At 39.7% G+C, this 24,983-nt stretch overlaps 1 protein-coding gene across 3 annotated transcripts in view; it reads right to left on the minus strand.

The window, feature by feature from the left end:
- Positions 1-24,983, minus strand: part of slc25a26 (solute carrier family 25 member 26) — a 246,116-nt gene that overhangs the window by 164,848 nt on the left and 56,285 nt on the right. For 2 of the 3 annotated variants that reach the window (XM_063067950.1, XM_063067948.1), the window contains exons 4-5: positions 4,051-4,155; positions 751-798 (exon numbers count right to left, since the gene is read on the minus strand). In XM_063067950.1, the coding sequence (XP_062924020.1) occupies positions 751-798; positions 4,051-4,155 (153 nt within the window). The remainder of the gene's footprint in view (positions 1-750; positions 799-4,050; positions 4,156-24,983) is intronic. The other variant, XM_063067949.1, reaches the window with a different exon arrangement.

A 24,983-nucleotide genomic window follows, 5' to 3' on the forward strand; every position in this document is an offset into this window, starting at 1 on the left:
GGCCAGGTAGAGAACATGGACATATTGTGCAGTTCAGTGCATTCCTGGTTTCCATTACAATGCAGAAGTGAGTTGAATGTCAGATGCACTGAACAACCCACTCCACTTCTAAATTCAGCACTGGGCTCAAAGGTGCAACAGGAACATCTGAGCTAAAGGACTGAATTAAGCCCTTCAATTTTACACCAGGGTGCGGGTGCATATAATGCAACTTCATTCATTTGAACGGGACTACCAATCCTGAATTAACAATCAATGTAAGTAAAACTTGTTTCATTACATTTTTAAATTAATATTTATCAATCGTGCTCCAAATTCTTTAGAACTGTTTTATATGACCATAATTAACAAAGGATTTAAAATTGGTCAAGGGCTGTCTTAGAGCACTACATCAAAATGGTCTGTGTTTCAAGGCCTTTCACAATTATTCCTTAATACTTTGCCTAACCAACAACCATTGCCAAACATATAACTACCATCAAAATTCAGAGGTACAAAGTTCAACACTGCAAAGATTCATTTAGCACACAGGCTCCATCAAAAGAGGACAGTATTATCTGCCAAGTTCTACCACTTAAATTCACAAACAGAAGAAGAAAATAGTTCTACAGTTAGGATGGGGTAATAAATACCAAAGATTAATTGCTCATTTTTGCTAACAGTTGTCTTGTTTTGTTAATAGTGCTTTAACAAAGAAAAACCAGTTGCGTGTTTATAAAGCCTGTAGATTAAAGATATGATTTAACTGACCTCTCGCTTCACTGTACTTGCAAAGCCTCTGTAGAGTCCTAGGATACCCTGGGAGGAGGAGAAGAACAGTAACTCTCTAGATAAAATTAAGCAATGCTCACAAGTAATTAATGCAACATACTGTTAATTTTCATTTCAACAATATAATGTTTGAGCCATCTTTCTAAACAGAGAAGAGAGACTGGAAATATGAAGGTACAATTTTTTTAAAACAATGTGATACCTATTGTTAGCAAGCTGAAATAATGAAACATGAGAAACATAAGGAACTGACTCTATTCTTGAAGTACAGATGCAATGAGAAGATGTCCTAACAGTTTGAGGACGAAGGAAAGTGAGAATTTCCAAAGCTAATTTAAAATAAATTCTGCATCCTCAATCATGTGCATCATCTTGTCAAATTTTAATAGCAAGTTCCAACTGAGAAAATACACAAATAGCTTTGGCAAGATTCATTCATCCACAAACGTAGAAGGCAACCGCTTAAACCTGGGGATGAATACAAACAAATGGGAACAAAAGTATTCTATGAATAAGCATAACAGCAATAAAGGAGGCTACCAAAAGACCATTACAGTGGCTTTGAGTTTAGAAAATTGTTGAAATCTTCTTACAGGAATAAACATATTGGAAATCGATTGGTAAGTTTTGTAATGTTTTTAATAAATATTTTACTCAGTGTATTTGTTGCCTCTCTCTTCAGCATAAAAATATTAGCTGCTGCTTATGAATTCTTCATGACACTTGTTGTGAGTAAAGATCAAATCATTTGAGAATCTGCTTTTTTAAATTAAAAAATGTTCAGTCAAAATGCATATTGTTTAATTCCTCTGAAGTGAGAAATCTTTGACAGAGTAAAAGCGTGCTGCACAACATGAATACAAAATTCCTTGGGGAAATGAAAATGATTTTCACTGGGAAAGCAGCTGAATTCTTAATGCCTTTTTGTTATTCAACCAGCTTCACTGAAACTTGCCCAAAACCAGTGGAGCCAGAGATGCCCACAAATAAATTCCTTCCCATATTTTAGTTTGCTGCTTAAATTTCTTAAAATTATCCAACATGCCTAAACTTCAACTTTAGAATGATAATCATGAGCTGTCTATAAATATTCCAATTATATGTTTGACTTCTTTCTTATGATTGAAAAGTGACATTTCTGAATTTGTGATTCATAATCTATAACCTTTGAGACATTGACTTGTGCTCACAAGTCAATTAAACAAATTGAATTACAAGCATCTGGGAAATGACCTTTGTGCCCCATTAATGCAAGTTTGATATTAAAACAAAGCCCGATGGTGAAAGATGTTGCCACACAACATGTGTCCTCAGACACATTGCAGCACTGTAAAATTCAACATGCAAGATTGACTCCTGTGTACAGGCTCTAATCATCATCATCTGCACATTCTCCAGATGGTGCAAGCCTGTACAGACAATAATGATTACGTTATAAAGTCGATTTGATAATTAGAGTCATTTGTGCACAAAATTCAATCTAATTTGCAAATTTGTCAATATGATCTATGAGGGAAAGGATTCATGCAATTACAGAACGAAGTAATTTTCAAACAAAAAGAAGGCCCATCTCTTGATTTTAATCACACAACTGCTCAGAAGTAAATTTAACAACTGATGCACTTACAGATTAAGTAAATACCTTGCATGATACCATTGCTGATTTTCCTTTCACAAAGTCAACATAAGCAAAATAGCAAGCAGCTCAGACAAATAACTCATGCACATATAAATTTACCAGTGAGATTACATTTGCTAGTGTGTGAAGGCTGTCTGCAATGCCTGGATCAAAATACTATTCTTATTGCACATAAAATTGCAGCCTATTTATCACCTCCAGACATATTCAGTGCCTATAACATTGCCCTTCTCTTACAGAATGTTCCACTCATTCTTCTCATAATACATTGCTTTGCATTATTTTTCCAATGCGAATATATTGCAAGTGCCCCATTCTCCCAAAGTGGAAATGAAATGCAAGGTTTTGGGGAATTAGTACGTTATTTCCATTTTTAATGATCTGTATTATCAAAGAAAATAGGCAGAAATGTGCTCATGATTCTTTTCTTTGCCATTACTTCAAGTCTCAATATTATACATGATAGGCACCATGAACAAAAGAATGTGTATAATCATGCACAAGACTTGATTTTTTTTGTTTTAATTTATGACAACCCATCAGTTATGCCAAAATTAAACAAATAATTCATGCCCTAATTGCATAAATAGCAAAAGCCACCAACAAAAGAAGAGAACTGGGTTTTTCTCCGCCAAAAATATGCTGTGCAAAAAATTGAAGCAGTTTTTCCCATTAGTAATGTGATTGGTTCAAGAACCAAACAGTTGAAGAGAAGCAGCTGTTCTTCAACCGAGTGTGTAGGACTTCAGGCATCTGTACCTCCCGCCAGATGGTAGCTACTAAAAGATGGCATGGCCCAAGTGGTGGGGATGTTTTCTTCTTGAGGTAATACCTCCTGTAGATACTACCAATGGTGGGGTTTAGGGGAGATGTGTCTATGATGTATTGGGCAGAGTTTACTACCCGGCAGCTTCTTACATTCCTGCACCATGCAGATCAAGGAATATGCCAAATGGAGGGGAATTATTTGGCACAAATCACTGCTCTGGCTAACCTTCACCAGACCACTCAGCCCAAATAGTCTGCCACATCCTATGGGGAACTGGACAGAGTTTATGCAGGCAATCAGAAACCGAAAGAATGGCCACTACTGTCAGTCTCACAAACTGGAATCATGAATCACAGAGAATAATTATGTTGACAGGATGACAACCTAGGCACTTTTCTTTCAACAGTAAAACAAAAAGCGATATGCTGGATTAGTGAAATACAAAATGCATTCAGACAATTTAATGACTGACATCACACATCACCTGCGAATTGACTAATACCTTTCCACTTTTACAAGTGGTATGCAGGGTATTAAAATACAAATTAAAATTACATGGCTTCAGTAGGAATGTTGCAGCATTCAGTGAAAAGGAGGTGAAAAATACATAAAAACTGAAGAAACAAGCGATTTCCCAAGTTCTTTGTTTTAATAGGGAGGTTACAAATGATAAAAGACAAACCTTTGAGCCACAAGTCTTTTCATTTATATTTAATTGGAATGAGGGAGCAAGCATAAGCATTACTGGCTACCTACTTGGGCTCAAAATAATAACTAACCCTCCACCACCCCCTCTCCCCACAGCAAAAACTAAAACACTCATTGTGACAAAATATTCAACAGAACATTCTTACAGCATAATTAAGCTTACCTCTTGTTTTATTGTCTCAATTAACACCTGGTGAGCACCCAGAGTGGGGCAAGCTTGGGACCGCTGCTTGACAACTTCTGTAGGAACCCTAATGATACATGCCACCTGGAATAAACGAAGCATCAATAAAGACAGGTCATTACACATTGGATAACAATAAATGTGACTTTGCAAAATGTGACCTTAAAAAATAAATCCACAACTTCACCTCTAACCTTTTGAATTCTACATCACATAATTGGGATCACTTATAGAAATAACCTAAACAAGACATTGACATAAGAAAACTTCTATTTTAACTAACATTTACAAAAGGCACACAGAAAACAAATTTCACATTTAAAAATGCAAATTGGGCACAAATACTAAACGTTTTAGACTCCGGTATTTCCAAATCTGATCCTTTCATTTCAGCCACTCATGTTCTCTCACCAAAGGCTTTAAAAAGTTGGATGTTTCTGACCCTTTACATTTCAGGGATATGAAGAGTGATAAATACCAACTTCTGACGAGTGCAGGAACAATCATTCCTCAGTCAAATGCAACAGTCATGGAGCAGTCTATAAAAATGATCTTTTGACTTCATCTTCACACTGAAGCAACAAAGTGGCTGAGGGAAATCCATTATGAAAAGAAAATTTAATTCCTGGTTTTAAATATGTAAATATTTACCACTGGAACCTATCCACCAGTCACTCATCCATTCTTTCAATTTTTTTTTCTACCTGTACCTTTTTTCCTTCATTCTATTGTATTTCTTTGTTCTACTGTGAATGCTTGCAAGAAAAATGAATGCCAGGCTAGCATATGGTGACAGAGTGGCATGCAAAAGTTTGGGCACCCCTAGTCAAAATTTCTGTTACTGCGAATAGCTAAGCTAGTAAAAGATGAACTGATTTCCAAAAGGCATAAGATTAAAGATGACACATTTCTTTACTATTTTAAGCAAGAAAACTTTTTTATTTCCATCTTTTACAGTTTCAAAATAACAAAAAAGGAAAAGGGTCCGAAGCATAAGTTTGGGTACCTTGCATGGCAGTACTTAGTAACACCCCTTTCGGCAAGTAAAGCTTGTAAACACTTTTTGTAACCAGCTAAGAGTATTTTGATTCTTGTTTGGGAGATTTTCGCCCATTCTTCCTTGCAAAAGGCTTCTAGTTCTGTGAGATTCTTGGGCCATCTTGCATGCACTGCTCTTTTGAGGTCTATCCACAGATTCCCAATGATGTTTAGGTCAGGGGACTGTGAGGGCCATGGCAAAACCTTCAGCTTGCACCTCTTGAGGTAGTCCATTGTGGATATTGAGGTGTGTTTAGGTTCGTTATCCTGTTGTAGAAGCCATCCTCTTTTCATCTTCGGCTTTTTTACAGACGGTGTGATGTTTGCTTCCAGAATTTGCTGGTATTTAATTTATTCTTCCCTCCACCAGTGAAATGTTCCCCGTGCCACTGGCTGCAACACAAGCCCAAAGCATGATTGATCTACCCCTGTGCTTAACAGTTGGAGAGGGGTTCTTTTCATGAAATTCTGCACCCTTTTTTCTCCAAACGTACCTTTGCTCATTGAGGCCAAAAAGTTCTATTTTAACTTCATCAGTCCACAGGACTTGTTTCCAAAATGCATCAGACTTTTGTTTAGATGTTCCTTTGCTAACTTCTGACACTGAATTTTGTGGTGAGGACGCAGGAAAGGTTATCTTCTGATGACTCTTCCATGAAGGTCATATTTGTGCAGGTGTCGCTGCACAGTAGAACAATGTACCACCATTCCAAAGTCTGCTAAATCTTTCTGAAGGTCTTTTGCAGTCAAACGTGGGTTTTGATTTGCCTTTCTAGCAATCCTACGAGCAGTTCTCTCAGAAGGTTTTCTTGGTCTTCCAGACCTCAACTTGACCTTCACCATTCCTGTTAATTGCCATTTCTTAATTACATTACGAACTGAGGAAACAGCCACCTGAAAACACTGTGCTATCTTCTTATAGCCTTCTCCTGCTTTGTGGGCATCATTTATTTTAATTTTCAGAGTGCTAGACAGCTGCTTAGAGGAGCCCATGGCTGTTGATTGTTGGGACAAGGTTTGAGGGATCAGGGTATTTAAAGCTTTGAAATTTGCATCACCTGGCCTTTTCTAGCAATGACTGTGAACAAGCCATAGCCCTAACAAGCTAATTAAGGTCTGAGACCTTGGTAAAAGTTATCTGAGAGCTCAAATCTCCTGGGGTGCCCAAACTTTTGCATGGTGTGCCTTTCTTTTTTTTCCACTCTAAAATTGTACAAAACAAAAATAATACACTAATCTTGCTTAAAATGTTGAAAAGAATGTTTCATCTTTAACATTATGACTTTTGGAGATTAGTTCATCTTCTACTCATTTAACTATTCACAGTAACAGAAATTTTGACCGGAGTACCTAAACTTTTGCATGCCACTGTATACACACACAGATAATACATTTACATTGAACTTTTGAACACTCAACATATTCATTATCCTTGTACATCTCTTTATCTACAGATGGCAACCATAATCTGACTGGAGAAATAGAAGATGACACAACCAATGTGTCTATGGAAAAGCTGACATTGTGAAAATAAACTAGCTCTGTTACATTCTATACTTCTAGTCTTTACGTTCATCAAAATTGTTCGTTACAACTGAACTCCATTAAAAACATCTAAGCTTTTGTTTATCCATGGATGATTAGCTAAACCTTGGAAATATTCAGGAAAACAATGAACTCCAAGGCAAGTTGAATTTTGGTTACATTCTTTGGCTTTATTTTTTGACTGAGTTGAGGTAATCTTCACCATGTGAACGAAGCATTGTTGAATTCTTACTGGAAACAGGGATGTATATCAACAGAAGTATAGTTGTAGCTGCATCTTAAAATAACTAAAATAGTAAGGTAAGATTTCCCGATGATCCGATGATTTCAGTCTCTGAAGCTGACGTGCGAGCAGCCTTCAGAAGGGTGAACCCATGAAAAGCATCCAGCCCATCTCAGGTACCTGCTCAAGTACTAAAGACCTGTGCTGATCAACTGGCTGGTATGTTCACTGAGATCGTTAACCTCTCACTTCAGCAGTGTATGGTACCCAGTTGCTTCAAGCAGACTTTAATTATACCATTGCTGAAGAAGAGCATGGTGACCTGCCTCAATGAGTATCGCCCAGTAACACTTACATCCCCAGTGATGAAATGTTTTGAGAGGTTGGTGATGAAGCATCAATTCCTGCCGGAAAAGTGACTGACTGTATATCCCCTCCAGCTTTCCTTTCTGAGCAACGGCTCCACAGATGTCATCTCATTGGCTCTTCACTCAACCCAGGAACATCTGGACAACAAAGTGGCTTAAATCAGGATGCTCTGTATCGACTAGAGCTCAGCATTCAATACGATTATCTTCTCAAAACTAATCAATAAGTTTCAAGGCCTTGGCCTCAATACCTCTTATGCAATTGAATGCTCAATTTCTTCACTTGCAGACCCCAGTCAGTTTGGATTGGCGAGATCTCCTCCACAATCTCCATCAATACACATGCAGCACAAGGCTGTGAGCTTATACCCCACTCTATTCAACTTACACATATGACTGAGAGGCTAAGCACAGATCCAATGGTATATTTAAGTATTTAAATTCCCTGATGACACCACTGTCGTGGGCTAAATCAAAGGTGATGATGAATCAGCATAAAGGAGGGAGATTGAAAATCTGACTGAGTGGTGTCATAACAACAACCTCTTACTTAATGTCAGCAAGACCAAAAAGCTGATTATAGACTTCAGGAGAAGGAAAGCAGAGGTCCTTGAGCCAGTCCTCACCAGAGGATCAGAGGTGGAGATGGTTAGCAACTTAAAATTCCTGGATATTATTGTTTCAGAGGACCTGTCCTGGCATAAGTGCAATTACAAAGAAAGCACAGCAGTGCCTCTACTTCCTTAAGAATTTGCAGAGAAATCTGCAAACTTAAATAGATGTATTATAGAGAGTATATTGAGAGACTGCACCACACACAGCCTGGGAAGGAAACACCAATGTCCTTGAACGATAAACTCTACAGTAAGTCGTGGATACAGCTCACTCCATCATGAGTAAAGCCCACCCAACTACTGAGCACATCTACATGAAACTCTGTCACAGGAAAGCAGCATTCATCATCAGGGACTCCTACCACCCAGGATATCCTCTCTTCCTGCCGATGCCATCAGGAAGATGGTACAAGAGCCCCAGGACTTACACCACCAGATTCAAGAACAGTTACTACCCCTCAACCATCAAGTTCTTGAACCAAAGGGAATAACTTCACTCAACATCACTTGGCCCATCATTGAAATGTTCCCACAACTAATGGGCTCACTTTCAAGGATTCATCACCACATGTTCCAGATATTTATTTCATACTTACTTCTTATTATTTCTTCTTTTTGTATGTGTATAGTTTCGACATTTTCTGTACTCTGGTAGGGCATCCTATTTGGGTAGTCTTTCATTGATTTTGTTATGGTTATTATTCTATTCTGGATTTCCTGGGTACACCCACAAGAAAATGAATGTCAAGGTTCTATATGGTGACATATATGTACTTTGATAATACAAGAATTTACTTTGAACTTTGAAGATTTGTATTTCCCAATGCCCTGCTGGAAATCTCTGAATGCTCCAATGAATAAAATATATATTCCATGAGATGCTATCCAAAAGTGCTCCTTTGAAGACTAACCAAAGTCAGAGAATTGTAATTCTTCAAATCCTATTTCGTTTCCTGGAATCACAAATGCTTATTCAATGGCATGAGAATTAATTAGTTTCTATGCTTTGAACAATCAAGGTCAGCAGTGGAAGTTGATGTAAAGTATCTTTTTAGTTCATTCGTCACAGAAGTCCTCATACTTCACTTCCCCTGATAAATCTTAAATCTACAGCAGCTCACCATTATTTCTTGATAAGTTACCATGGAGATGTGCGTGTTACCATGGAGATGTGCGTGTTAGCATGGAGATATACAAGTTACCATGCAGAGATACACTCAGTCTTCTGCTGCTGTTGCCATCTACTGTAGGATTCAATGCATTGTGCTCTTCTGCAAATCCACTGTTGTAATGTGTGTTCATTTAAGGTACCATTGCCTTCCTGTCATCTTGAACTAGTCTAGCCATTCTCCTTTGAACTCTCTCAATAATGGGTCATTTTCGCCCACAGAACTGCCGCTAACTGGAAGTTTTTTTTTCATGCAATTCTCTGTAATCTCTAGACACTGTTGTGTGTGAAAAACCCAGGAGATCAGCAGTTTCTGAGATACTCAAACCACCCTGTCTGGCACCAACAATCATTCCGCAGTCAAAGTAACTTCGATCATATAACTTCCCCCATTCTGATGTTTTGTCTGAACAATGAAACCTCCTAACTAAGTTTGTAAGCTTTTAAGCCTTGAGTTGCTGCCACATGGTTGGTTGATTAGATATTTGTATTAACAAGCAGGTGCAGAGGTGTACCTAATAAAGTGGCCAGTGAGTGTATAGACACATTGCCGATAAAAAGTACTCATCCCCCTTGGAAGTTCTCATGTTTTTTTTATTTTACAACATTGAATCACAGAGGATTTAATTTGGCTTTTTTGACACTAATCAACAGAAAAGACCTCTTTCTTGTCAAAGTGAAAACAGATCTCTAGAAAGTGATTTAAATTACTTACAGATATAAAACACAAAATAATTGATTGCTTAAGTATTCACCCCCTTCAAGTCAGTAAGATGCATCTTTGGCAACAATTACAGCCTTGAGTCTGTGTGGACAGGGCTCGAATGACTTTGCACATCTGGACACTGCAATTTTTCCCCATTCTTCTTTACAAAACTGCTCAAGCCATGTCAGATTGCATAGAGATCATGAGTGAGCAGCCTTTTTCAAATCCAGCCACAAACTCTCAATTGGATTGAGGTCTGGACTTGGTCACTCCTGGACATTAACTTTGCTGTTTTTAAGACATTCTTGTGTAGCTTTGGCTTTAAGCTTGGGATCACTGTCATTCCGGAAAATAAATCTTCTCCCAAGTCACAATTCTCTTGCAGACGGCATCAGGCTTTCCTCCACCCTCACAAACCTTCTAGGGCCTGCAGCAGTGAAGCATCCTCACAGCATGATGCAGCCACCACCATGCCTCACGGTAGGGATGGTGCATTTTTGATGATGAGCGGTGTTTGGCTTCCTTCAATACCTGTAGGTTGCCACCTTTACATCCCACAATATTTCTTTCCCTACACGCGCGTAGCAGGGAAAGTGAGCATGCATACTAAATACTTACAGTCCAAATGAACAGAACTCAACAGGTGTAGTTTTACTATAATCAATTGAAACACCTTGACTGCACACAGGACTCCAAAAACAGATCTCCATTTAACTAATTACGTGACTCCTAATTGGCCGCACCAGTGATGATTTAGTGTGTCATATTAAAAGGGGGTGAATATTTATATAATAAATAATCTTGCGTTTTATATTTGTAAATAATTTAGATCACTTTGTAGAGATCAGTTTTCACTTTAACATGAAAGAGTCTTTTTCTGTTGATCAGTGTCAAAAAAGCCAAATTAAATCCACTGTGATTCAATGTTGTACAACAATAAAACATGAAAACTTCCTGGGGGGGGGGGGTAAGTACTTTTTATTGGCACTGTAAGTATGTTAAACATCTTCCTAGTGGAAGCCAATCAGGCCAAGAGAATTTAACAAGTCCTGACTTCCATAGCAAAACTGAATACATAGGTTTCATCTGACACTTGTCTTTAATTATTCAATATTTAGACTTTAATGATTTACTTTGAAATATTAACCCTTTCCCGCTCTACAGATACCGCATGAACCAGCTGAATATTTCATGTATTTAACTATAAGGCATATTACCTCAGCTACAAGGGTTGTTATTTGCCCTAAGATCCCCATCCAGTGATGATCATGACCATGTTTCCATGCTCTGACTCACTCACCAAAAGCAGACCATCATCTCAATTAAAAATGTTTAGCAGGTGAGTAGTACCACATAACTGGCGTGAGATAGCAAAAGATCCTTCCAATCAAATCTTTGAACAATACAAAGCTTAAACTTTAAAAACTTCAATCTACACTTTACTATTAACTGCAGTGATCCTCAACTTCTTGGAGGACTGTGTGGAGATCCCATCTGCTACTAAAGGTGAGAGTTCCTGATAGCCACCCATTTGAAGTCAACTTCCCAGACCAATTCTGACATGTCAGTCCATGGCCTGCTCTACTCACATGATGAGGCCATATTCCAGTTGAAGGAGTATCTTCTCATAGCATCAGCTGACATAATGCAACAGGGCAAATGACCTTCAGGAAGTCCCTGACAACTGTATTGCAATGCTAAAGCATGTAAGTCAGGAGTCCCTCACTGAAGTATTTCTTCAAAGCCAGCTGAAAAAACAGTATGTTTCAACCTATTTATTCCTGTTGATACCTGTGCAGGGAATATTTTTCCTTGGACTTTAATCAAATAGTCCCTTTCAAAGCCAGTGTATCCAGTGTTATTGTCAATAAATGGGACAACAAATCGCTTGCTTACTGCCATTGGTAATATTAAAAACAGCAATGATTTAAATTCATGGTTTCATCTTATTTTTGAAGTAGCTTAAAATCAAAGATGAATTTATTTTGTGCTATTATGAGAAGTGTACTTAAAATAATAGAGAATATTTTTGCATTCATATCAACTAATTACAATATATCATCATCAATCATGATTCACAAAGGAATAGTCAAAATTTCTAACCCATACATACAACATTTTGATCTCACGGCTGGTAATCACTGCAGTTACTCACACATTTTCTAAGATTTCAAATAAAAAGGTGTTAACAAGAGCAAATATATTTAGTTTCAATTATATTTGTTAATTTTAATAGCACATATCAATCTTGAAGACATTCTCAGAAGCGGAATTATTTTAATAAAGTAAATGACAGTGGCTATTGAGTAAAAAATAATTTTTGTGCTAGTCATAATCTTATACTGATATAGATAAATTCAATTCAATTATGAATGCATTAGGAATAGACCTCACTTGTCATACTCTTTGCAAATTAAAAAAAAAACACAATTCTGGTGTTCCTGGAATTAGGATTAACAATAAACGACTGTACTAGCACAATGTATCAAAAAAAGAACTGTCAACTTTAAAAATAAGCATAAATATTTATAGCACTCCATGCTTCATGTCATCACATGTCCTTATGCTGGTTTTTTATCTCTTATTAATATGGCGACAAGGTGAACTGTTAAAAAGTCAATGATGAAAAGCAATTTCTCCAGCTAAGGGATGCAAAGGAGCCAGCAGGGACTCCCAGATTCAAACATGCAGTAATTTCGACATCCAATGACGCACAACGCAGCCAGCAGACCATCCTGATTTCCACGTTCTTTTTTGAATTATCTTTCATCCCTTTCAGAATCAAGTCAGACCTACCAGGTTTGTTTAGAAAAACAAATGTGTATGTCATCTGAGCTTCACAGCAGAATCTTTAAACTTCAAATACTTAAAGTACAACTTACCATTTGAGATTGAATTTTATAAGTTTTATGATGAAATACTAGAAACTATTAACACAACACGCACAAAATGCTAGTGGAGCTCAGGACTGGAAAAAAGATAAGAAATCAGAGCAATGAGGTGGGGAGGAAGTAGTACAAGGTGGTAGGTGATTGGTGAAACCAGGAGAGGGGGAGGGATGAAGTAAAAAGCTGGGAAGTTGATTGGTGAAAGAGATAAAGGGCTAGAGAAGGGGGAATCTGAGAGGAGAGGGGAGATGACCATGGAAGAAAGGGAAGGGGCAGCAGCATCAGAGAGAAGCGATAGGCAGACAAGGAGATAAAGTGAGAGGGGGAAATGGGAATGGTGCGGGGGGGGCAATTACTAGAAGGTCAAGAAATCGATGTTCATGCCATCAGGTTGGAGACAACGAGATGAAATGTAAGATGTTGCTCCTCCAACCCAAGTGTGGCCTCATTGCGACAGTAAAGGCAGTAGTGCTACTACTAAAATTCTAATGCTAATTCTAGATCTCCAATTTCTTGAATAATATATTTGGCCTCATCTATTTCAGCCCTTCTCTCCTAAGAGAATGGTGAATCTGTAGAATACTTTGCCACAAGCAGCTGTGGGGGCTAAGTCTTTATATATATTTAAGGGAGATGTTGATAGATTCTTGACTAGGCAGGGCATGAAGTGATACAGGAAGAAGGCAGGAGATTGGGGCTGAGAGGAAAATTGGATCAGCTAATGCTGACATGGTGGAGCAGACTCGATGGGCCAAATGGCCTGATTCTGCTCTTATATCTTTTGGTCTTATATTTACACTCCACAGCAGTGAATGCTCACTTTAGAAATGTGATGAATTAAAATAATCAGATAATACTTAAATTGTAATAGTTGGTGTGAAAAATTGCATAGCTTAACACGTTAAATAAAATACACATTTTAAATAGTGTTGAAAGGCTTAAACCTCAAACACAAAGCATTTATTGTTTATAAGTGATGAATAAACCTCAAAGTGCATAACTTCTGACCAAAGACTAATTCCTGTGTTAAGCTTTTTTTTGTGAGATAATTAATCTCTTCTACTATATCATGGGTAAAAACAACTTCAAATCTTCTGTGCCCACCGCCCCCCCAGCCCCGTAACCCATCACCGTTTCTGTCCTTCGTTAGAGACCCAGTCCTTGCTGCCTGACTCCAAAGTTCTAACTCCAGATGCCTTGTTTGCAAATCTGACTTCATTATTTAAAAGTTTTCTTTTCAACCCTGAGGCTCTGTTCCTCTCAAGTATTAAAAAATACAATTAATTCCCGAGGCTCCTTCTTCCATCCAGAAAAGAATGTTTCATAATTCAGCCACATTCTTCAGTTCTTCAGTTAAAAGAAAATGAAATGTAGCACTCTTCACATAGCCAGCACTGCAAAGATCTTTTATTTGTGCAGCTCTATTCCTCACTCTCCTGCCTTAGGCCTTATATAAGTCTCACCTTTCATCTAAAGTTCAGCACCACATAACATCACTCATCTCCTCTCAGCAATGTCAAACATGAAAAGAAAATTTTGACTCCAAACCCAGAGTGTTGCCAGCTGCAAAATAAATAATTGCCAAAACTCAGGCCTGACTCCCACCCCTGCCTGAATGTGTAATCTGACCTTATAAAGATTACAATTTGCTACTCCGGCCTTTTTTTTGAAAAACAGAAACCGTATTTACTCTGACCTCTGCAAAATGACAAAAAGAAATGTGCAACAATTAGATTCTAAAACAAAACACATCTTAAGAGTGCTGAGGCACTACACACAAGAAGTTGTTCCTTCCTGGCTCATCATCTTCACATTGCTGTTTCTTTGGGCCTTTTTTTTTGTCTGCTTCTTTTGTTGTCATGTTTTTCATCACTTCTGTTCTTGCTCTTTATTTCATCTGGGTGCAAGGCAGTGGGCACCAAAAGTAACCTCTTTTCACAAACTCACTACCTAGTCAGTATAAATATATCACTGCTGCCATCACCGCCTTTTCTGTGAACAAATAGAGTAAAAATGCATTTTGCTATCAACCATTTAGGGAATGTATTAGTTGCAGTGAACAGCTGAATTTTCCCCCATCCCGTTTTTCCTGCACCGTCTCCCTCACACATTCCCATTGATCCAACTTGCAGATCCAAGTTCTTTGCTTCTTAAAAAAAACATATACCTGCTTACGACTATGAAGGGGGATTGACAAGATATATGTTGAAAAATAGCTTGTTTCCTAAACTGGGTAATTTGGTTATACATGGGGAAGGGTTAGCCATCACCCCCACCCCCATCATATTTTCTGTTATGCTTCATCTGCTATTATGTTTAAGACGCAAATATCAGACACATGTATAATCACTGTTCAACTAAAGACATAATTTTACCCTACAATTTGCCACGAGCCCATGCAATAAATTTGTTAACAATTACATGAAATCCAAAACATCATATTCTGTGATTAGCATCCTTTATCAAGACAATCTCATTCTATTTCCTTGCCCTTTTGAGGCCACAATATTGCAGAGAAACAATATTGTGAAAATATGTCTCTGTAATAGCTTTTATAAAGCTATTCATCTCCAAGATTAATTGTCTCTGTCATTAGAATGCTTTGTGCATTCTGACAAAGACAAATAAACAACATTATTTATTTTCCTCCAAGAGAATCACAACCTTATCATGGTTTAGAGGCTTGCATTCCTCAATGACCCGGAGAGCTATGTTGGCTGGAGTCAGGGCTTTATGCTTTGGCTCTCAGTAGGGTCATCCATGCCAAACAGGTCAAAGGGTAGAGGCCAGACAAAGAGTAGCCCACTGATCCTCCAGGTTTGATGGTTCAGCTCTGTGGCGTAAAAGGCATGTAACATTTATTTTGAATTGAATTGAGTTGAATTGACTTTATTTCTTACATCCTTCACATACATGAGGAGTAAAAATCTTTAACATAGAAACATAGAAAACCTACAGCACAATACAGGCCCTTCGGCCCACAGAGTTGTGCCGAACATGTCCCTACCTTAGAAATTACTATGCTTACCTATAGCCCCTTATTTTACTAAGCTCCATGTACCAGTCTGAAAGTCTCTTAAAAGAACCTATCGTATCCGCCTCCACCACCGCTGATGGCAGCCCATTCCACGCACTCACCACTCTCTGAGTAAAAAACTTACCCCTGACATCTCCTCTGTACCTAATCCCAGCACCTTAAACCTGTGTCCTCTTGTGGCAACCATTTCAGCTTTGAGAAAAAGCCTCCGACTATCCACATGATCAATGCCTCTCATCATCTTATACACCTCTATCAAGTCACCTCTCATCCTCCTTCGCTCCAAGGAGAAAAGGCCGAGTTCACTCAACCTATTCTCATAAGGCATGCTCCCCAATCCGGGCAGCATCCTTGTAAATCTCTGCACCCTTTCTATGGCTTCCCCATCCTTCCTGTAGTGAGGCAACCAGAACTGAGCACAGTACTCCAGGTCTGACCAGGGTCCTATATAGCTGCAACATTCCCTCTCGGCTCCTAAATTCAATTCCACAATTGATGAAGGCCAATACACCGTATGCCTTCTTAACCACAGAGTCAACCTGCGCAGCTGCTTTGAGTATCCTATGGACTCGGAACGCAAGATCCCTCTGATCCTCCACACTGCCAACAGTCTTACCATTAATACTATATTCTGCCATCATATTTGACCTACCAAAATGAACCACTTCACACTTATCTGGGTTGAACTCCATCTGCCACTCCTCAGCCCAGTTTTGCATCCTATCAATGTGCTGCTGTAATTTCTGACAGCTCTCCACACTATCCACAACACCTCCAGCCTTTGTGTCATCAGCAAACTTACTAACCCATCCCTCCACTTCCTCATCCAGGTCATTTATAAAAATCACGAAGAGTAAGGGTCACAGAACAGATCCCTGACTACTCGACTGGTCACCGACCTCCATGCAGAATATGACCGTCTACAACCACTCTCTGCTTTCCGTGGGCAAGTCATTTCTGAATCCACAAAGCAATGTCCCTTTGGATCCCATGCCTCCTTACATTCTCAATAAGCCTTGCATGGGGTACCTTATCAAATGCTTTGATGAAATCCATACACACTACATCTACTGTTCTTCCTTCAACAATATGTTTAGTCACATCCTCAAAAATTCAATCAGGCTCATAAGGCATGACCCGCCCTTGACAAAGCCATGCTGACTGCTCCTAATCACATCATACCTCTCCAAATGTTCATAAATCCTGCCTCTCAGGATCTTCTCTAACAACTTACCAGCCACTGAGGTAAGACTCACTGGTCTATAATTTCCTGGTCTATCTCTACTCCCTTTCTTGAATAAAGGAACAACATCCGCAACCCTCCAATCCTCTGGAACCTCTCCCGTCCCCATTGATAATGCCAAGATCATTTCCAGAGGCTCAGCAATCTCCTCCCTCGCCTCCCACAGTAGCCTGGGGTACAGCTCATCCGGTCCCAGCGACTTATCCAACTTGATGCTTTCCAAAAGCTCCAGCACATCCTCTTTCTTAATATCTACATGCTCAAGCTTTTCAGTCTGCTACAAGTCATCACTACAATCACCAAGATCCTTTTCCATCGTGAATACTGAAGTAAAGTATTCATTAAGTACATCTGCTATTTCCTCCGGTTCCAAACTTTCTTTCCCACTGTCACACTTGATAGGTCCTATTCTTTTGCATCTTATCCTCTTGCTTTTCACATACTTGTAGAATGCCTTGGGGCTTTTCTTAATCCTGCCCGCCAGGGCCTTCTCATGGCCCCTTCTGGCTCTCCTAATTTCCTTCTTAAACTCCTTCCTATTAGCCTTTTAATCTTCCAGATTTCTAACATTACTTAGCTCTCTAAATCTTTTGTAAGCTTTTCTTTTCTTCTTGACTAGATTTATTAGTCTTTGTACACCACGGTTCCTGTACTCTACCATAACTTCCCTGTCTCATTGGAACAAACCTGTGCAGAACTCCACACAAATACCCCCTCAATATTTGCCACATTTCTTCTGTACTTTTCCCTGAGAACATCTGTTTCCAATTTAATCCTCCAATTTCCTGCCTGATAGCCTCATAGTTCCCCTTACTCCAATTAAATGCTTTTCTAACTTGTCTGTTCCTATCTCTCTCCAATGCTATTGTAAAGGAGATAGAATTATGATCACTATCTCCAAAATGCTCTCCCACTGAGAGATCTGACACCTGACCAGGTTCATTTCCCAATACCAAATCAAGTACAGCCTCTCTTCTCGTAGACTTATCTACATATTGCGTCAAGAAACCTTCCTGAACACACCTAACAAACTCCACCCCATCCACCCCTCTTTATGTTACGTCTCCATCTAAATGTGCCATGTGCAATTATAGTAATTTACATTAATTTATAATAAATAGAACAGTCAATGTAATATAGAGTACACTCAAATCAGCATGAGTTCATCAGTCTGATGGCCTGGTGGAAGAAGCTGTCCCGAAGCCCGTTGGTCCTGGCTTTTATGCCACGGTACTGTTTCCCAGATGGCAGCAGCTGGAATAGATTGTGGTTGGAATGACTTGGGTCCCCAGTGATCCTACGGGCCCTTTTTACACACCTGTCCTTGTAAATGTTTCTCTGAAATAACCTCCTTCACCAATTCATTACTTCAGTTAATCTCCCTTCTTGTCCCACTTTACCATTATTGAAATCAACACACTGCTCCATGGTCTGCACTACTCAAGATTTATAAGTTTTCTCTGCTTGAAAAGTACCTTCATCCACTGCAAGGTATAAAATCCCAATGACATCTCAAGCTATCCAATTTCCAAAGCACAGGTTGTGTACAAGTTTATGTGGAGGTCATCCAGTCAATGTTTCCCCAGTACTGGTGCCAATGCCCCATGAACTGGAAGTTCTCAGCTCCCATGCCACTTTCAATTATTTGTACAACTTTGAGCTCTTTGATCCAATGCCAATTTGTTGTTGGCTTTAGATCATTGCCAAGAGATTACAGAGTTCGATACTGCGGCATCAGAACAGAAACCTTAAACACATACATTTGGAAACCTAGTCCAGTTGTAAGTTCAGGATTGAATTCAGGACATGTTGGGAATTCCATATACTGAAGCTCCATGATAGTGGTGGTGCTCTCTTTGTTCTTGGCTTTGAACTGAATACGGTTGAAAAGCATGCTCTCCTTTTTATACACGATTGGGATATCCTGTGGCAGGTCTTGGCCAATAAGGTGAAAAATGGCCGCAAAAAGATAGCAGATAGGGTGACCACAATGATGCAGCCCTGTTTGATTCCGATTCTGCGCTGCTCTGGCTATGTGCTGTGACTGACATGCAATCATACAGTAGCAGTATCTGTAGCTACTTGTCAGGGCAGCGATGCCTTCATAGTAAACCACCCTGTATAAAATGCTTTTGTCAAATCTATGAAAGCCACATACTAAGGTTGGCTTTATACATGGCATAGTTACTGTAAATGAAGTGCTGTGATGATCATTTCTGAAGAAGACCTCCAATGTATCCTAAATGCCTGTACTAAGGCATTTTGGGCCCCAAGACTTTGAAGTTCAAAGTTCAAAGTAAATTTATTATCAATGTACATATATGTCACCACATACTAACCCAAGATACATTTTCTTGCAGGCATTCACAGTAAATCAAAAGAAACACAATAGAATCAATGATAAACAGCACACCAAGTCAAAATGTGCAAAAGATAACAAATTGGCAAATACAAAAAAAATACAAATAAATAAGTAAAATATTGAGAACATGACTTGTATACTCCTTGAGACTGAGTCCATAGCTTGTGAATTCAGTTCAGTATTGGGTTGAGTAAAGTTTTCCAATCTGATTCGTGAGCCTGATGGTTTTTCATGACCCTGGTGATATGGGGGGAAAAAAAGGCTCCTGTACTTCCTTCCTGAAGGCGGCAGCGAGAATAGAGAATGGTCCGGATGGTGGGGGCCCTTGATGATGGATGCTGCTTTCCTGTGACGCCACTCCTTCTAGAAGTGCTCAGTGGTGAGGAGGTCTTTACCTGTGATGGACTGGGTAGTACCCACACAGCTTTCCCATTGGTGTTTCTATACCAGGAGGTGATGCAAACAGTCATTCTACTCTCCACCATGCAACCATAGATGTAAGTTTGTCAAGTTTTAACTGACATGCCAAATCTGTGCAAATTTGTGTCGCTAACCCTACCCACCTCTGATCTCCTCATGAAGACTGACTCATGGACCTCCAGTTTTCTCCTCCTGTAGTCGATAGTCTTCTCTTTGATTTTGCTGACATTGAGTAAAAGGTTGATGTTATCATTCAGCCAGATATTCAAACTCCCTCCTCTATGCTGATGTGTTACCATCTTTCATCCGACCAACAGCAATGTTGTCATCAGCAAACTTAAATATGGCACTGGAGCTGTGCTTAGCCTAAAAGTCATAAGTATAAAGCGAGTAGAGCAGGGGGCTAAACACACAGCCTTCTTCTGATAGTGATTGTGGAGGAGATGTTGTTACCTGACGTCTTCAAATGAGGAAATTGCGGATTCAGTTGCATCAGGAGCTATTGATTCAAGGTCTGGGAGGTTATTGATTAGCTTTAAGGGCCTTGTCTTGAATATAAAAAAGAAATAGGTCCTATATTAGCCACCACCAAACCAAAGTCAATGCTCCATAAAAGTTAACCATATCACCCTTGAAAATGTAGACCATTTTCCCTCCTGGCAGTATTCTCTCCTCAAAAGCAGACATTGACTCAAGAGATCAACCACGACGTGAGTAGTGCTAGTGGAGCCTATGCAAGATTAAGGATAAGAGTTTTTGAAGACTGCAAACTACAGGACCAAACAAAACTTTTGGTTTATTGAGCAGTCCTGCTTTCTACATTACTGTATGGAACTGAATAATGGACACCTACAGAAAGCACTTGAAAGCTCTGAAAGATTCTTACAAAAGATTGTGAGGATCAGCTGGAAGAAGGAGACCAACATGAACACCTTCTCCTCCATGATAAAGTCACACAAATTTCAATGGATAGATCATGTCATCTGGAGGCACAACCTATATCTCCCCAAGCAGATCCTTTAGTCCCAGGTGAAGGAAAGTCAGCAAGTCCCTGGTAGGTAAAGGAAATGTTTCAACTATAACATTAAAATCAGCTTGAAAAAATTAAACATTACATCTAAAAACTGAGAATACATTGCACTCATTAGATACACCTGGAGGAAATCTGTTCAAGAGGGAGCTGTGCTACATGAGAACATCCTCCAATATGCTGCTAAAGGAGAGATGGAACGACCAAACAACCCAACCAAACTATCCACAGCCAACACTTACTCTTGTCCACACTGCACCAAATTGGTGTCTACAGCCATGTGGACCCACATGGAGAATGTTATATTAAATTTGAGTGATCACACTTATTAAGGACTGAATTATGTATTTATCCAATCATCTTCAGTCCTCAGGAATTAACCAAGCCCAGACATTGGGGACTCTATAGTTAGGGGGTCAGACAGGCAATTCTGTGGACGCAGGAAAGAAACACGGATGGTAGTTTGCTTCCCAGGTGCCAGGGTCCGGAATGTTTCTGATCGAGTCCACGACATCCTAAAGTGGAAAGGTGAACAGCCAGAGGTCGTGGTACATATTGGTACCAATGACATAGGTAGGAAAAGGGAGGAGGTCCTGAAAACAGACTACAGGGAATTAGGAAGGAAGATGAGAAGCAGGACCTCAAAGGTAGTAACCTTGGGGTTATTGCCTGTGCCACGTGACAGTGAGTAAAGGAACGGTGTGAAGTGGAGGATAAATGCATGGCCGAGGGATTGGAACAGGGGGCAGGGATTCAGATTTCTGGATCATTGGGATCTCTTTTGGGGCAGGAGTAACTTGTACAAAAAGGACGGGTTGCTCTTGAATCCGAGGGAGACCAATACCCTGGCAGGGAGGTTTGCTAAGGCTATTGGGGAGAGTTTAAACTAGAATCGCTGCGGGGTAGAAACCGAACTGAAGAGATGGAGGAAGGGGCGGTTGGCTCACAGAGGAAGCTTGGAGATGGTGCAAGAGGGAGGATAGGCAGGTGTTAGAGGAGGGACGCACTCAGACCAATGGTTTGAGGTGTGTCTGTTTTAATGCAAGGAGTATGATGAACAAAGCGGATAAACTTAGAGCGTGGATCAGCACTTGGAGCTATGATGTTGTGGCCATAACAGAGACTTGGATGGCTCAAGGACAGGAATGGTTAGAGTGCCAGGCTTTACACGTTTCAGAAAGGACAGGGAGGGAGGCAAAATAAGTGGGGGCGTGGCACTGCTGATCAGAAATAGTGTCACAGTTACAGAAAGGGAAGAAGTCATGGAGGGATTGTCTATGGAATCTCTGTGAGTGGAAGTTAGGAACAGGAAGGGTGTTAACTATCCTGGGTGATTTTTATAGACCACACAACAGGAACAAGGACATTGAGGAGCAGATAGGGAGACAGATTCTGCAAAGGTATAATAATAACAGGGTTGTTGTGGTGAAAGATTTTAATTTCCTCAATATTGATTGGCATCTCCCTAGAGTGAGGGGTTTAGGTGGGATGGAGTTTGTTAGGTGTGTTCAGGAAGTTTTCCTGACACAATATGTAGATAAGCCTACAACAGGAGATGCTGTATTTGATCTGGTATTAGGAAATGAACCTGGTCCGGTGTCAGGTCTGTCAGTGGGAGAGCATTTTGGAGATAGTGATCACAATTCTATCTCCTTTACCATAGCATTAGAGAGGGATAGGAACAGACAAGTTAGGAAAGTGTTTATTTGGAGTAAGAGGAAATATGAAGCTATCAGGCAGGAACTTGGAAGCATAAATTGGGAACAGATGTTCTTAGGAAAATGTATGGCAGAAATGTGGCAAATGTTCAGGGGATATTTGGGTGGTGTTCTGCATAGGTATGTTCCAATGAGACAGGGAAAGGATGGGAGGGTACAGGAACCATGGTGTACAAAGGCTGTTGAAAATCGAGTCAAAAAGAAAAGGAAAGCTTATGAAAGGTTCAAAAAACTAGATAATGATAGAGATCTAGAGAAATATAAGGTTAGCAGGAAGGAGTTTAAGAATGAAATTAGGAGAGCCAGGAGGGGCCATAAGAAGGCCTTGGATTAAGGAAAACCACAAAGCATTCTACAAGCATGTGAAGAACAAGAGGATAAGCCATGAGAGAATAGGACCAATCAAATGTGACAGTGGAAAAGTGCGTATGGAACTGGAGGAAGTAGCGGAGGTACTTAATGAATACTTTGCTTCAGTATTCACTACGGAAAAGGACCTTGGCGATTGCAGGGTTGACTTAAAGCAGATTGAAAAGCTTGAGCATACAGGCATTAAGGGGATGTGCTGGAGCTTTTGGAACGCATCTAGTTGTATAAGTCACCGGGACCGGCTGAGATATACCCCAAGCTACTGTGGGGGGCAAGGGAGGAGATTGCTGAGCCTCTGACAATGATCTTTGCATCATCAGTGGGGACAGGAGAGGTTCCGGAGGATTGGAGGGTTGCAGATGTTGCTCCCTTATTCAAGAAAGGGAGTAGAGATAGCCCAGGAAATTACAGACCAGTGTGTCTTACTTCAGTGGTTGATAAGTTGATGGAGAAAATCCTGAAAGACAGGATTTATGAACATTTGGAGAGGCATAATATGATCAGGAATAGTCAGCATGGCTTTGTCAAAGACAAGTCGTGCCTTACAAGCCTGTTAGAATTTTTTGAGAATGTGACTAACACATTGATGAAGGTAAAGCAGTAGTTGTAGTGTATATGGATTTCAGCAAGGCATTTGATAAGGTAACCCATGCAAGGCTTATTGAGAAAGTAAGGAGGCATGGGGATCCAAAGGGACCTTGCTTTGTGGATTCAGAACTGGCTTGCCCAGAGAAGTCAAAAAGTGGTTGTAGACGGGTCATATTCTGCATGGAGGTTGCTAACCAGAAGTGTGCCTGTGTGGTTAAGAAAGTATACAGTGTATTGGCCTTCATCATCCATGGGACTGAGTTACAAGAGCCGAGAGGTAATGTTACAGCTGTATAGGACTCCGGTCAGACCTCACTTGGAGTACTGTGCTCAGTTCTGGTCACCTCACTACAGGAAGGACATGGAAACTATAAAAATGGTGCAGAAAAGATTTACAAGAATGTTGCTTGGTTTGGGGAGCATGCCTTACAAGAATAGAATGACTGAACTTGGCCTTTTCTCCTTGGAGCGACAGAGAATAAGAGGTGACCTGACAGAGGTGTATAAGATGATGAGAGGCATTGATCATGTGGATAGTCAGAGGGTTTTTCCCAGGGCTGGAATGGCTAGCATGAGAGGGCACAGTTTGAAGGTGCTTGGAATTAAGTATAGAGGGGATGTCAGGGGTAAGTTTTCTTATGCAGAGAGTAGTGAGTGCGTGGAATGGGCTGCCAGCGACGGCAGTGGAGGCGGATACAATAGGGTCTTTAAAGATGCTCCTGAATAGGTACATAGAGCTTAGAAAAATAGAGGGCTATGGGTAACCTTAAGTAATTCCTAAAGTAAGTACATGTTCAGTACAGCATCGTGGGCTGAAGGACCTGCATTGTGCTGTAGGTTTCCTATGTTTGATCTATATCAGCAAACTTCATATTAATCCAGAAGTGGTTGTTCAGAATTGACCAAAAACTATAACCTTTAATGATTGCTAACCTCAATATGTCATCACTTTTATATAAACATTTGATCGTCAAATTGGTCCAAGTAAATTTATAAATGCAAAGGCATATTTCTGTCTGAGACTATCGCAATTACCTATCAGTGTCAATGCCAAGGAATGTTAAATTGGGATTGTTTGCTCAATTGCACACAATACAGTAGCACTGACCAATTTGCCAAAGTCAAGGCCATTACAATTGCATTGTTCATCCCAGGAGGTTCTGTAAGTCAGTTGGAATTTACAGAAATAAACTGTAGCTTTCAAGATAAACAAGGATAGATGAAAAATATGGACACAAAATAAATAATTTGAAAATTTGTAATGGAAGTTATTAGAAATACTAATGATTGGCCAACTCAAGACAGTATTTGGATTAGCAATATCATTAATTTCCACACTTAGTTGGAAATAGTATTTTTGGTGACAGCACTTTGCGATGAAGAAAACTTTACCTGTAGACCTGCAAAACATGTTCAAGAAATCAATTTACCATCCAAGAAACGAAGAATATCTCCATTCAAAATAAATCTACATTGCAGCGTTTAACTCTTCAAATTGATTGAATCTGCAAAATAGCTTGATTCAAAATTCTGCAATACCCATAATAAGTAGCCCCCAGCTAACTTTACATACACAAGGCAATATTGCAAGAAAA

Source organism: Mobula hypostoma, chromosome 15, assembly GCF_963921235.1.
Source record: "Mobula hypostoma chromosome 15, sMobHyp1.1, whole genome shotgun sequence".
NCBI classification, from domain to species: Eukaryota; Metazoa; Chordata; class Chondrichthyes; order Myliobatiformes; family Myliobatidae; genus Mobula; species Mobula hypostoma.